The following is a 14,143-nucleotide window of genomic DNA, read 5'->3' as shown; positions in this document are numbered from 1 at the left end:
TCGGCAAAAATACTGGAGGGGGTTGCCATTACCTTCTCCAGCTCATTTTACAGATGAGGAAACTGAGGTAAACAGGATGAAGTGACTTGCCCAGGGTCACTCAGCTAGTATCTGTCTAAGGCTGGATTTGAACTCATGATGAGTCTTCCTGACTCCAGGCCCAGAACTCTCTCCACTATGCCACCCAGCTGGCTGTTTCTTAAACTTTCCATGTTGTCTATCATGCCCAGCATACCCTTTCTCCTTTTCTCTTCTTCTTAGAATCCCTACCATCCTTCTAGGGTCAGCTGACCTTAGTGCTTCCTCTTACTGGAAACTTTTCCTGGTGCCCCAAATCACTTAATATAGCTTTTATATGTAAGTGAGATTTGATTAGTTTTGGAACCATAAGGGAATGGTCTTCTTTTCTAGTCTAACCCCCTGCCCCCATTTTGTAGATGGGCAAACTGAGACCCAGAGAGATGAAGTGGTTTGTCTAAGGGGCAGAGACTGGATTCAAGCTCAGATTTGATGATTCCATCCCACTCCCCCACTCCCTCCGCACTACCTGTGCTCCTTGGGGGAGGAGGGGAAGGGGTCCAAAGACAACACTTATTTAGAGCAGGGGTCCATGAGGATCCTACCAGCAGCCTGTTTTGCAGGGTCCCGTTGAGAAATACCGGCTGGAACCAGGGCACATTCTTCTAGGAATCCCAAGTCCTCTTTGCTACATGAGCTAAGAGCCTCCAGTAATGTGTAAATTCACTGCTTGCTCAGTCCTTTGATAGATAATTAGGAGATTTTCCTCACTAAGTCCCTGAATCCAGCAGCTGCAATGTCTATTCAGGAAAAAAAAAAAGGAAAGAAAAGCCCTCAACCAACCCTCCATCAAACTATAGGAAAATCACTGTCTGGAGCTGGAGGACTGTGATGTCGGCCCTTCTGGGCTGACCTTTGGGCTGATGACTTTTCCTTTTTTCTTGGTGGCTGGGGGTCTATTTCACCAGGATGAATTTCAAATATATTCTCGAAAAAAGGTCACATGGATCTACTTGTCCTCCCTGAACGGCTCTGTCAGCCTCACCCCAGACCATCCCCTTATCACTGACGAGGATTACATCATCAACCGAGCCATCATCAGGCCTGATTTAAAGGTGAGTGGCATCCTGGCTGCAGAGATGGTGGACATGATGGACGTGGCAGAACATCAGAACCTCTGCCGTCCCACAGAGTGTTAGGGATTCTGTTGGATGAGGTCCTGGGGCCTCCGGAGGTGAGCTTGGAGAATCACTGCCCAACCCAAGCTCGGCCTGGGGTCCTTGGACCCCAGACACCTTCGCAGCCCATCCCTGGGTCCTGAAGCAATGTAGAAAAGTGGAGAGATCACTGGCCTGGGTTCAAATCCCACTTTTGGGAATGACCCCCTGAGTGACCGTGGACAGGTCCTTTAGACTTTTTGGGCCTCAATTCTCTCCAACTTGATGACCTCTGGCATCTCCTTCATTCCCAGCCTGGTGAACCTTTCCTTGGGGCAGAATCTGCCATGTTTGGGCTGCACTGGCAAGGCGTGGGGTCACAGAGCAAGGCCATGAGGAAGCATCAAAGGAGGATGTTGGGGGAGGAGATATTTCTGTGTTTGGATTTATTTCAGGTTCCCCCATGGGTTACTTGCGGGGTGTGCTGGTAAATGTTTAACAACTGGCTCTCCAGGAAACAAAATGCAAACCCCCCAAAACAAAACATTACACAAGAAACCCTTTCAAGTGTGGAATGGACATTTCCTCCTTTGCTTTCTTTAGTCTGGCAATCAAGGCAACAATAACTCAAGCCCTGATCTGTAGCGTTTGCTGATTTCTTTTAACCACAAACTTAACAGCCGGCTCTCCTTGTGCTGTGGCCTATTTAACCAACTTCCCCACCTACACAGTCAATGGGACATGGCTTCTTCACAAGCCCCTTCCTCTGTCTGGCCTTTCCCAATCTCCCTGGATGCTGGCGCCTGCCCCATTACCCCACATTTATCCGTGTGTACTTGCTGTCTCTTCCCACAGACTAGAAGCTTCCTGAGGGCAGAAGCTTTTCATTTTGTCTTTGCATCCCCAGTATACAGCTCAATGTCGGCATAACGTGAGCACTTAACAAACGTGCTGAGGGCAGCCGGGGGCGCCATAGTGCCTAGAACGTGGGGCCGGAGTCAAGGAGACTCACGTTCCCGAGGATAAATGCTGGCTCACACCCTTGCTAGCTGAGTGATCCTGGGAATGTCACTTAACCATGTTTGCCTCAGTTTCCTCATCTGTAAAATGAGCCGGAGAAGGAAATGGCAAACCGCTCTAGCATCTTTGTGGAGAAAACCCCAAACGGGCTCCCAGAGAGTCGGACACGACTAAGAAGTGATGGGCCGACAACAGCCACTGTTTGAACGAGTGATTGACGGGGGAAGGGAAGACGGGAACAGGGGATTTGCTCCAAGTTAGCGCGAGGTGATTCCAGGCTCTGGGCCATCTTCCCCTTCCCCTGCTCAGCCCCCTGAGGGTTCCCCCACTGACACTCGTCCACGGCATCTTCAAGTGGGCTAAGCTGTTGACAGACCCGATTGCGCCTCTCCTCTGTCTGGTGCCTGGGGAGGCCTGTGCTTAGAGTGGCCAGGCAAGGCAAGAAAGCAAGGACTCCCGCCCCCTGGCCTGACCGAAGGTCACCTTCCAGAGGCTGTGCTAGCCTGAGGAATAACCCCCGTCCTTCCCAGCCCCATCCCAAACTTCACAGGTACACTCGCCGCCCCTGCTGGCAGTGTGTGGACTGGAACCCAGGTCTTTTGCCTGCCAGGCGGGTCTCCTCCTGCTCTGCCAGGACCCCAGGCTCCTCAGCCTTCCTCTGTCTCTCCTCAGTGCCCAGAGACCAGCTCTCCTGGCCCCTAGCCTCCCCCCTCCTGGACACCTGACCCCCTCAGCCCCTGCTTCACTTTCAGACTTGGGGCCTAGGGTGGATGACAAACAGGTGGGGGCAAGCCCCAGAGCATCAGCTGAAGCTGGGATGTGCCAGATGCCATCGCTGATTGGCAGGGCATGAACGTGGAACCTAGTTCCCTGAAATTCTTCAAGGGTCTGTATTAATTATTAAAAAGAAAACCCTTCTGAAATTAAGGATTCTGCAGACAAATTTCTTCTGAACGCTTGATCACAGACAGCAAGTAGAGGAGGCCCAGGGAGCCCCACACCAGTATGGGAGCATTCCCCTGCCAAAGAGCAGAAGTCAAGCATGCAGGTCTGCCCTGGGGGAAAGAAGAGCCAGGCTGAGGAGCAAAGCCTGGTGATCTGCAGTCACTCAGCCGTGGGTGGATCGGGGACATCCCAGCGGGGGGAGCTCACTTCTGCTCGCTCCTCGGAGGCCAGGAAGGGCTAGTGTCCTTGTCATTGAGTCTGCTTCTCAAGTTCTTGCTCGGTGTCTATGTCTCTGCTTGCTCAGAGAAAGAGGAAAGCCGACAGCTCCTGCCTTCAAGGAGCATCCCTTCTACTGGGCAGAAACGTCTGCACAGAGATCAGTAAATATGAAATGCAGACTGAGTAAATAAAAAGGATGAGTGGGCCTTGTGGCTGTGGTGATCAGGACTGGCATCCTGGAGGTGATGGAATTTGAAATGAGCCTTGAAGAAATATTAGGGTTCTAAGAGCAGAGGGGAAGAATGAGGGTGCTCCAGGCATTGGGGCCAGCTTGTACAAAATCATGGAGGTGGGAGATTCAATCTAGTGTATGGGGAACGGCGAATAAGCCAGTTTGTCCAGCACATGGAGTATGTGAAGAGAGGGGAGGGGAAGACAGGCTGGAGCCAGGGGCTGACGGACCTGAAAGGCCAACCAGAGGCATTCATGCTGTGTCCTAGATGCAATTTGATGCTTGAAGAGGTGGGGAAGGGCCACTGAGATCATCTGCTGGGAGCCCAGCACAATGCCTGGCCCAGGATTCGGTGGAGCTTGGCAGGAATGTCTTCCCTTTTTCACATCGCCCCTTGTTCGTACTGAGCAGCTGCCCCAGCAGGCTCCGACAGAGGCTGTCGACCTCCCTCTGTCTGGAGGCGCCCAGGCCCTAGGGATTCTGCCGGGGGGCAGGGAAGCAGCCCCGCCAGTGGCTGGAGGAGGCTTGTGCAGACGTGTCTTTTCTGCGCCGGCACACCTGGCAGAGAACTGGCTGGCACATACATGGACTGCACACCTGCTCTCTCTGAATGCTAGTCTGGCTCTGTGATTCTGGGCTCTGTGACTCTGTCAGCGTTAGGACGCAGAGAGCACCATCCTCCACGTCTGAGTCACTGTCTCTGCCCAGAATCCACATCGGCAGTTAACTGGCCAAACAAAGCGTTTCTCTAACTAACTGAGATTCGGTTATGACATGCTCGTGTGGGTTCAGGGTACCAGTTCACATCTGTCCACATAGGACGTGCTTGGGGTGGTCTTCGGTGAAAGGCCCCCGGGGGAGTTGATCTGGCCTCGAGCCGCGGATGGGCAGTCACCCCAAGACCGTGCTCTTTCAGGTAGGATGTGGAGGGTAACAGGGGTGATGGGCAGCCCTGGCCATTGCCAGGAAGCAGCCTGCATCCATCCAGATCGCTACCTTGGCCAGCTCCTAAGTGACTAGCATTCTGCTTAAAAAAAGAAACAAGGGCGTCATATGAAGTAACTCCTTAGTTCATGGGGGATGTTTGGGGTTCTCTTCAGGGTGGAGGCCACTCTATTCCTAGAAAAGAAAGCAGGACCAACGCCGCAGAAGTCATGGGATCCTCCCTGTGGAGCTGAAAGAGACCTCAGAGGCCACTAGGCCAACCCCTCCCAATTTCACAAATAAGGAAACTGAGGTCCAGGGACATGAAGTGACTTCATTATAGGATGGTAGATCTAGAGCTCAAAGCGACCTTTGAGGCTTAGTGTGGCCCCACATTTTACAGATGAGGATACTGAGGTCCAGAGAGGTAGATGAAGGGATTTGCCCAAAGCCACATGGGGAGTAAGGGGCAGGGGTGGGATTAGAACCCAGGTTTTCTGAGTGAGAATCCCCCTCTTTCCACTGCCCCACATGCCGCCATGTCATTGGAGTTCACTCTGTGGGATTCAGGATTCAGTAACTTATTCAGGAGCTTCGGAAATGGCCCAGAGCATTGGGAATTTAGCCGGGAGACAAAGGGAGCTAACATCATCATCAGTCTCTTTATCAAGTCGTCAGATGCCTTGCGGTTGCTTCATGCCTGTGCCATTGAATCCACGCTATTCAGCTGGTTTACCAGTCCCCTTTGCCGGCCTCGTCTGCGACCGATGATTCTGTTAAACTGTTCATGGCTTCAGGAGCAGCGGGGAGGCATGTCTGCCTGGATCCCCAAGGGCACGAATGAGCTTCATGGGAGTCTGGGCAAGAGAGGTGGTGTGGAGTCAAACTGAGTAAAGCCTTGAATGCCATACTGAGGAAGATGATGGGAAACAAACCTGTTGTTGTTGTCGTTGAGTCATATCCGAATCTTTGTGACCCTGTCTGGGGTTTTCTGGACAAACATACTGGGAGTGGCCATTTTTAGACAGGTATAAACGCTGGTATAGATGGAAGCAAGTTGTTTTTGTTGAATGCCAACCCACTATGTGCCAAACAGTATGCTGGGAGCTGTAGATACAGAATGGGGAGGGAAGAGGAAAGGAAGGGAAGGGAAGAAGCAGTTATTAAGCACCTACTGTGAGCCAGACGCTGGGCTAGGCTCTTGACGGATATTATCTCCTTTGACCCTCACGATGACCCTGTGAGGTCTGTGCTACAGAAATGTAATTGATAAATATAAACAATAAACTACTCCTACCCACAGGGAACTTACCTTCTATGGGAGAGAATAATTCATGTGTGGCCACCTAATTACACACAAACTGTATGCAAAGTAACAGGAGGGGAAGAGGCGATTCACTGGCCAGGAATCAGGAAGGGTGATGCCAAAGGTGGGGTTTGAGCTGAACCCCACGAAGACACCTTGGGGAATGACCAAATTCCAGGCCAACCAGACTCCCATCTGGTCTCCTATCTCCATACATTTGCACAGGCTGGCCGCCTTCCTCAGGGCTTAGCTCAGCGCCACCTCCTCAGTGAAGCCTTCCTAAATTCCTCTAGCTGAAAATGTTTTCTTCTTCTTTAAATTTCCCTACAGTACTTGGTGCAAACTTTACCTGTGACTCACCACACCCTACCTTCTAGTTTACTTCATTCTAATACTAATTCATTCATCCACTCATCTATCCATCCACTCACCCACCCATTTATTCTTTCAAGAACACTTATTTTATATCCTACTACTTTGTGAAGTTTTTGTTTCGAGTGGTTTAAGTCAACCATCTTGGGTTCACTGAGTAAACCGTCAGATTATTTATAAAAAGTCATCATTTTGTTTTCTCTTTGGTAATGTGCGTTCCCTAAATATATTGCTATAGCTGATGAGTCTAATGTGATGTCATAGTACACAGCAGGTACTTCATAAGCACTTTTTGATTGATTGAGGAATTGAATGATTCACTGAGTCACAGATGTTAAAAGGGTTTGACCCTGGGTCTTCCTAAGGATGGCAGTCTCTCTGCCACACCACCCTGCCTTTCTGGTATGCATCTGTCTCTACGCTGTGCCCTCCTGTCCACTGCTCCTGTCCACCCAGTGGAACGTCAGCCCGTGGAGTCATCCCCAGGCAGCAAAGCCAGAGATCCAGGTTGACCCTAGAATACTCCGGGGTCTGCTACCTATCTAGACCTCTGCTCATGGCTTGTCCGGGCCTCTTTTTTGGCAGGTGAGATGTATTCAGGTACAGAAGATCAGGTATGTTTGGAACAACTCAGAAGAGCAGTTTCAGAAGGTTGGGTGAGTTGAATCCAGAAATTGCCCACAAGGTGATGGCTTCTTCCCATCAGCTTGCCAGTGAGAGTTTCTGTCTCTTCTTTCAGGTGCCTGGAGGACCGGTTCACTGCTGCCAAGATACACCTGAAGTTTGGATCTGGCCTGACCAGAGAAGAGCAAGAGATTCGGTAGGAAGTGAACCCTGTCCTCATGGCTCAGGAAAGATGAGAGGGAGCACGTGCCCAGAGGCCTGGCTGTTAAAGATCCTCTCAATGCTGAATCGAGGTTCTTCTGGCCAGGGACAAGGAGGCTGCCTCAGTCAATCCTATCAGTCAGAGGGCTGGAGAAACACAACCCTCAGAGGGTCAGAGATTTGGAAGAGCAACTCTTCTCCTCTGGTTCTGTCATCCTCCTCTCCAGGGCCCCTGCTCATTCCAGAACTAGGTTGTCCTATTGATTTCAGGAGAAGGCAAACGGATGGGGGCAGGAGTCTGTCTATGCTCTTCCTGTTTCCCTGTGGGATCAGAGAGGTGGCTCTGAGCCAAGCTGATAAATGGTGACTGACTTCAGCATAAGGGCTTCCCTTCCTTCCTTCAAGGACTCCCCAGCTCCCACAGGCATTGACCTAAAGGCACCACAACTGCATTGGCTTCCACATGGAATTCTCTGATGACATGGAGAAGGGGGTGTGTGTGTGTGTGTGTGTGTGTGTGTGTGTGTGTGTGTGTGTGTGACTGTCAGGCTCCTGGTCACTCACTTGAAGAAAATAACTTGTGTTACCAATGGTCCTTTACATGTGGGGTCTATGGGGACCCCTTCAAGGTCCAATGGGGGAATAGAGTTGAGAAATCATAAGACAGAAGCCATGATGTGGCAAGTGGCCCCTTAATAGGAATGAAAGAGCCAATTTGCCTCATTAACTATGCACCTGCAAACAGGTCTGGTGAACACTGACACCTATGAATCTAGTTCAACAGAAGCCAGAACACCACCACTGTTGTTATCGTTAGTGTCCTTCTTGTAGTTTCCGTGTTACTTGGCTGGCGCTGAAGATTCTTTTTTCCTGCAGGAGAATTTCAATGTGGGGGGGGGATAGTCTCTCACTTGGGCAGTTCTACTGACTCAGGAGCATAGAGAGCGTGAGTAGAGGGGACTCCTTGGGACAAGAGAGGCAGGGAAGCTCTCTGATGACTTTGGAATGAATCTTTCCTCTCTCCTGTAGGAGGCTAATATGTGGGCCCAATGCCATTGATGTAGAGATCACACCCATTTGGAAACTTCTCATTAAGGAGGTAACTCAAGACTTTCTCTCTTTTTCTCACTCAGCCCCAAAGTATGTAAATTGGGGTTTTGTCTTCAAAACCAACTCAGAGATATTTAATGATAATTAAAAAATAAGCAGAGGCAATCTTCCCTTCTCTTTCCTTTTCTCCTCTTCTTTCCTTCTCTTCATCCCCCTCTCTTTCTTCCTTTCTTTTCCTTCCTTCCTTCCTTTCTTTCTTTCTTCCTTCCTTCCTTCCTTCATACCACAGAGGTTCACAGGTGCATTGTAAAGCCTAGTGTGAGACATTAGGACTGTGTGTGGGTGTGAAATACTTCTTATTTTATTATACCCACACTGGGCCTTTCTTTTTTGTACTATGATGTTTACCTGGGATTAAAGATTCCACCCTTTGTCTTGCAGGAGACATGATAACTTTTCCAATAAATATTTTATAACTGGAGTGGAGATGTCAAAGAGTTGTCCCATGACTCCCTCACTATCCCTGTAATTTACCAGATCAACATATATTCCCATATGTGGACTCTCCTGTCAGTCAGTAAACATTTATTATGCCTACTATGTGCCAGGCACTGCGCTAAGTGCAAAAAGAGACAAGAGATAATCCTTGTCCTCAAGGAGCTCACTATCCAGTGGGAGAGACAACAAGCACATATATGCACATAAGCTATATACAGGATAAAAAAGGAAATCATTAAGAGATGGGAAGCACTAGAATTAAGAGAGATTGAGAAAGGATTTATGTGGAAGATAAGATTTTAGTTGGGACTTGAAGGAATCGAGGGGAGCGAGGGAAGCCAGTAGGCAAACATGAGGAGAGGGAACATTCCAGGAAAGGAATGCCTGGAGCAAATGCCAGGAGCTGAGAGATGGAGGGTCTTGTTTGTGGAACAGCCAGGAGGCCAGGGTCACTGCAACAGAGGGGAGGTGGTGGAGTCTTAAGGTATAAGGAGATTGGAAAGATAGGAGGGTTGGAAGGACTTTAAATGCCAAACATAGGATTTTGTATTTGAACCTAGAAGTGAGAAGGAAACCCCCTCATCACTTTAGCAAGACTGGTGTAATTAGTTTCCTGTAGAAGATGGGGTTTTAGTTGACATTCATAAACATTCCTATGAACTTAGGAGATCCTATGCCAGTTTCTTGACTAAATTTGCATTCCTTGACTAGTCTTGCCCTTCTCATCTCCTTTGACTCTGGGAACAGCAATGCCCGGGGGCCTTCCTATCTCCACTCTCCACTTCATTGTCTCAAGGCATAACCGTACCTCAACACACAGAAATACCTTTCTGCATTTCCCCTGAGGTTTCAGGCATGGAAGGAAAGCACTGCCTGCCAACCACACAGATTGATAAGAAAAAGACATTGGCTTTATAATGAGCTTTTCTCTATCTGGTGGCAACTTCGACTGTCCCTAATTTAGACCTAGGGACCCCAAATAGAGGAAATGGACATGATGACCTAAGGGTAGTGGACATCTCTGGCACCAGCTGTTCTTTAATACTAATGGGTCCTCACCGAGTTCTAAAGGCTAAAGGCTGGGTTCAAATTGAACAGTTTCAACTCTACCCTGCTCATGAAAAAGAAAATCTTATCGTTAATCAATGCACTTTGATAAGCAGACTTGGAGATGAAAGCAAGCATGGGCTGGTTGGTGACCGGCCATGAGAGGCCCTTCTTGTCATGACTGGGGAGTGTCGCTGCTGTTCCAACCTTGGGATGCCCTTCTTGTCATGACTGGGGAGATCATTGTGATTACATCTTCCTTTTCTTTTTTTTTTCTGTGGGTACCACCAGGTTCTCAATCCATTCTACGTGTTCCAGCTCTTCAGTGTCTGCCTGTGGTTCAGTGAGGACTATAAGGAGTATGCTGTCGCCATCATCATAATGTCCATAATCTCCATCACCTTAACGGTGTATGACCTCCGTGAAGTAAGTCTCTTGCTGAGTGAGCCTGGATGTTCAGGAAGGGATCCAGAAGTGGCATGTGGAAGCAGGGAAATGAGCTCCCATACTCCAAAGAGCTGGGATTTCAGCATTTATTAAGTGCCTACTGTGTGTTGAATGCTAGAGATACAAAGACAGGCAAAAGGCAGTCTCTGCTCTCAAGGATCTCACAGTCTAATGGGAGAGACAACATGTAAACAACTACATAGTCAGTCAATTAGCATTTATTAACTCCCTACTACCTGTCAGGTGACTCACTAATCTCTGTTCAAAGGAGAAATGTAGAGAATTAGAGATAACCAACAAAGAATAGGCACTCACATTAAAAGGGATCAAGAAAGAAGGTAGAAAGCAGGGTTTGATCTGGAGGATCTGAAACCACCAGGAGAGAGGGGCAGGGTGGGGAAAAGAGCCCAAGCTCCAAATCCCTCTTGGGTCCCTATTCTGGAAGGCTGCTTTGGGTATACCCTCATTGCAGTGAACCTAACTGCTAAGGGTGTGCTCTAGGAAGATGGCATGGTAGCAGAAAGGTCTAGTGGAATGTAAATTCCTTGAAGGAAGAACCCAAACTCTAAACCTTTTTCTGGGTCCCAATTCAGGAAGGCTACTTTGGTGATACTGCCACTGAAGTGAGCTTAACAGCTAAGCATATGCTCTAGAAAGATAACTAGTACAATACAGTAAACATTATTAAACACCTACTATGTGCCAGGCACTGTGCTAAATGCTAGAGATACAAAGAGGCAAGACAGTCTCTGCCTTCAAGGAGCTTACAATCTAATAGGGAGACACATGAAAACAAATATATACAAAGCAAGCTATGTACAGTGTAAGTGGGAAATAATTAGCAGAGGGAAGGCATTGGAGGGATTGGGGAAGCCTTCCTATAGAAGGTGGCATTTTAGTTAGGACTTAAAGGAAGCCAGGGACATTAGCAGTTGGAGCAGAGGAGGAAGAGCATTCCTGACAAGATCAACTAGAGAAAATACCCAGAGCCAAGAGATGTAATGTCTTGTTTGTGGAACAGGCAAGAGGCCAGTCACTGGCAGTAGTGGAAAGATCTAGTAGAATGTCAACTCCTTGAGAGCAGGACCTGGATCACTTTTGTCTTTGTACCTTCATCTAGCACAGGGCCAGGCACAACACAGGTATATTCAATGAGTGTTAAATTGAATCAAGTGGAATTAATTCAGTATAACTTACACAATCCCTTATTTCTACAGTATTTCTTGATTCTGAAAAGCTCTTTCAAGAAAGTTAAGAATGCTGGGGGATTCCTTTCTGTGGTCAATCCTACACCTGTCTCTTCCTTGAACCCCAAAGAAAGGGCTGATCAGGCTTAGTGTCAGAATTTTGGGACATGCCAAGGCCAACTCGTCGAATGGGCATCCTAAGCATTAACATTATTTCCTGTGTCCACCTCTGCATTTCTAGCAATCCATAAAGCTCCACCGGTTAGTTGAATCTCATAATAGCATCCTGGTCACTGTGTGCAGGAGAAAAGGTGAGTCCCTCTGGTTATTCCCATTTACCTTCTAGATTGGAATGACCCAGTCCCATCCCTTGGAAAAAAAGGACAGAAATTGGGATGTAAATGTTGATGCAGGGACAAGCTTCATCTTCACCCTGTTCCTCGCCACATAGTCTTCTATTAGCTTTTGGGGGTGAGCAGCCATAGCCTTTCCTTTCACTTTTTCTGTCCTAATAACTGTCATTGACTCATTGGGTGGGTGGGTGATGAATGCTTCTTTTGGGAGAGAAAAGCCATTCCGACTCAATATCTTTCCCTTCAAACTTTCAGCAGGTATCCAAGAGTTAGAGTCCCGCTACCTGGTCCCAGGAGATTTATTGTCATTGAGTGGGAACAAAATACAGCTACCGTGTGATGCCATTCTCATTGATGGGGGATGTGTTGTGAATGAAAGCATGCTGACAGGTGGGGAGAATCTCTCTGATGCTTAGAATCTTGTTCTTTTTTTTTTAAGTTCTTAGGCAATTGGGGTTAAGTGACTTGCCCAGGGTCACACAGCCAGTAAGTGTCAAGTGTTTGGTCTGAGGCCAGATTTGAACTCAGGTCCTCCTGACTTTGGGGCCGGTGCTTTATCCACTGTGCCACCTAGCTGCCCCGATGCTTAGAATCTTGGTGTGTTGTGGACTGTCGGAAGCTGCAGAGCCCTTTCCACCCCAATAACCATTGTCACCTCCTAGGGCAGCTCTTTGGCCAGCATTTGGGTCTCAGGGGACCTCACATTTGGGTCTCTTGATGACTCAAGAATAGTCTTGGTTCAGTGGTGGTGGAAGTCCCAGGAGTGAAAGGTGACTCTAAGGAAGCTATGGAGTGGGGTGAGTGAGTATCATTCCCACAGACTTCGCTAAGCCTGTGACTGAAGGATTTGAGAGTTTACACGGAGATCTTTTAAAGTCTCACTCCTTCATTTAATGGATGAGGAAACTGAGGCCAAAAGAATGGGGTTGTTGAATGGGGTCACACAGATTGTAAGCACAAGGCCAGGATCTGATCTGGGTCCTTAAGAGTTCCTCCATTTCATTGGAATAAATAAATGAACACTATTTTACACTAGGTTGTCCTGGTGTGACAATACTTTTCTTTAAAAAAATCATTCATTCTCTACTAGGATGACACTAAACACAGTCAAAACCTCCAGTCCCCAGCAGGAGCCCCCAGTGGGGTTTTCCATGGCCATAGTTGTGTGTTTCAGAACAATGGAAGCTATGGAAGGGTAGCAAGAGACTTCATTTCAAAGCCAGAGAGCTGAGGGTTCAATCTGTACTCTGCCAGTTGAATCACTGTGGGACCTCATTTCTCCTCCCTCTTCTTATCTAAAACCCAACCCAACGTATCTTTATCAATCACCTATGAAGAGAATGATAGAGAGGCAGTGTGGCCTCGTGGCTAGATTCTGAAGATTGGCATCCAAAGGTTCCAGGTTCAACCTTGCTCTGATACTTGCTAGCTTTATGACCTGAGTCACATGACCTCTGGGACTCCTGCAACTCTGCAGGACTTAGAATATGAGCTCCTTCAGAGAAGGAATGATTTTGTTCTTTCTATTGGTAGCCCTAGAACCTAGCAGAGTGCCTGGCACGTAGTAGGTGTTTAATAAATGCTGCCTGATTGGTTAAGTCACAGACAGGCTTCAATCTATGATATTGGCTACCAAACCACAGATTACTCAAAAAATAGATATGCAAGGTACTGTCCAAGGTGCTGGTTTATTTGTTTGGTTTTTGGTGGGGGTGAGGAAGTATTTGTGATTTTGCCAGTGTGGCAGAAATTCTGGTGTGGAAACTCCTTTTACTGATCAGATTGGCAACTCACCTAGTAGTCTTACAAAGGTGCCTGGGGCCTTGAGAAGTTATTGATGCTCCTGTGTGTTAGAGGTGAGATTGGAATCCAGTTCTCACCATACCCTAGCATCACCCTCTACTGAGAGGAGAGGTTTTACTTCACAGTCTCTTCCCTAGGACTGTTATTACCCAAGTTCTTTATTTACATAACCCTAGTCCTTAGAGAAACTCTGAATCCTTTCACTGGTGCTACCTCTGGCCTCTGGCCTGTCTGAATTGCTGCCCACGTCTGTCTGAGGCTGGGGTAGAAAGGAGGATGATTCATGACCTAGCTGAGGGTGTGCTGAGTTGGGGGTGTGGCCTGGGCTGAGAAACACAAGAGGAGGTGTTCTTGTTGCCTGCCTGTGAAATACTCAACCATCTTCAATAGCACAATTGGGTGACCCACTAAGTCTGGGGGCTCCCGTGCCCATTTGAGGTCTCAGATTTAATCCTGACCTGCCTTTGCCCCATCCAGGGACATGTAGAATGAAGACAGATATGTCATATAAATACTCGCTCCTCAGCTGCTTGGTGGTTTTGATGGAGGCTGGGGGTGGGGTGTGTGTGTGTGTGTGTGTGTGTGTGTGTGTGTGTGTGTGTGATCGGGGTGATATGTAGATAGCCAGGTCTCCCCATCCCTTAAGGAAGTTCCTCAGGACCATCAAACTCTTTAATCCTCAGTGTTTGGGAGCTGCTAAATCTCACTTAACAAATGAGGAGATTGTGCATCGCCCCTGG

The 14,143-nt window shown here is 48.1% G+C and overlaps 1 protein-coding gene across 2 annotated transcripts in view; it reads left to right on the top strand.

The window, feature by feature from the left end:
• ATP13A4 (ATPase 13A4) overlaps nucleotides 1–14,143 on the top strand; it is an 84,935-nt gene that overhangs the window by 29,745 nt on the left and 41,047 nt on the right. Inside the window, exons 3-9 of one of the 2 annotated variants that reach the window (XM_027848858.1) lie at nucleotides 987–1,133; nucleotides 6,779–6,849; nucleotides 6,933–7,013; nucleotides 8,048–8,117; nucleotides 9,905–10,039; nucleotides 11,489–11,558; nucleotides 11,859–11,990. In XM_027848858.1, coding sequence (XP_027704659.1) covers nucleotides 987–1,133; nucleotides 6,779–6,849; nucleotides 6,933–7,013; nucleotides 8,048–8,117; nucleotides 9,905–10,039; nucleotides 11,489–11,558; nucleotides 11,859–11,990 — 706 coding nt within the window. Of the gene's footprint in view, nucleotides 1–986; nucleotides 1,134–6,778; nucleotides 6,850–6,932; nucleotides 7,014–8,047; nucleotides 8,118–9,904; nucleotides 10,040–11,488; nucleotides 11,559–11,855; nucleotides 11,991–14,143 lie in introns of both variants that reach the window. The other variant, XM_027848857.1, reaches the window with a different exon arrangement.

The sequence above is a fragment of the Vombatus ursinus genome, unplaced genomic scaffold (genome assembly GCF_900497805.2).
Source record: "Vombatus ursinus unplaced genomic scaffold, bare-nosed wombat genome assembly UNPS02006874.1, whole genome shotgun sequence".
In the NCBI taxonomy this organism is placed as follows: domain Eukaryota; kingdom Metazoa; phylum Chordata; class Mammalia; order Diprotodontia; family Vombatidae; genus Vombatus; species Vombatus ursinus.
This window is presented reverse-complemented; position numbering and strand designations above follow the sequence as displayed.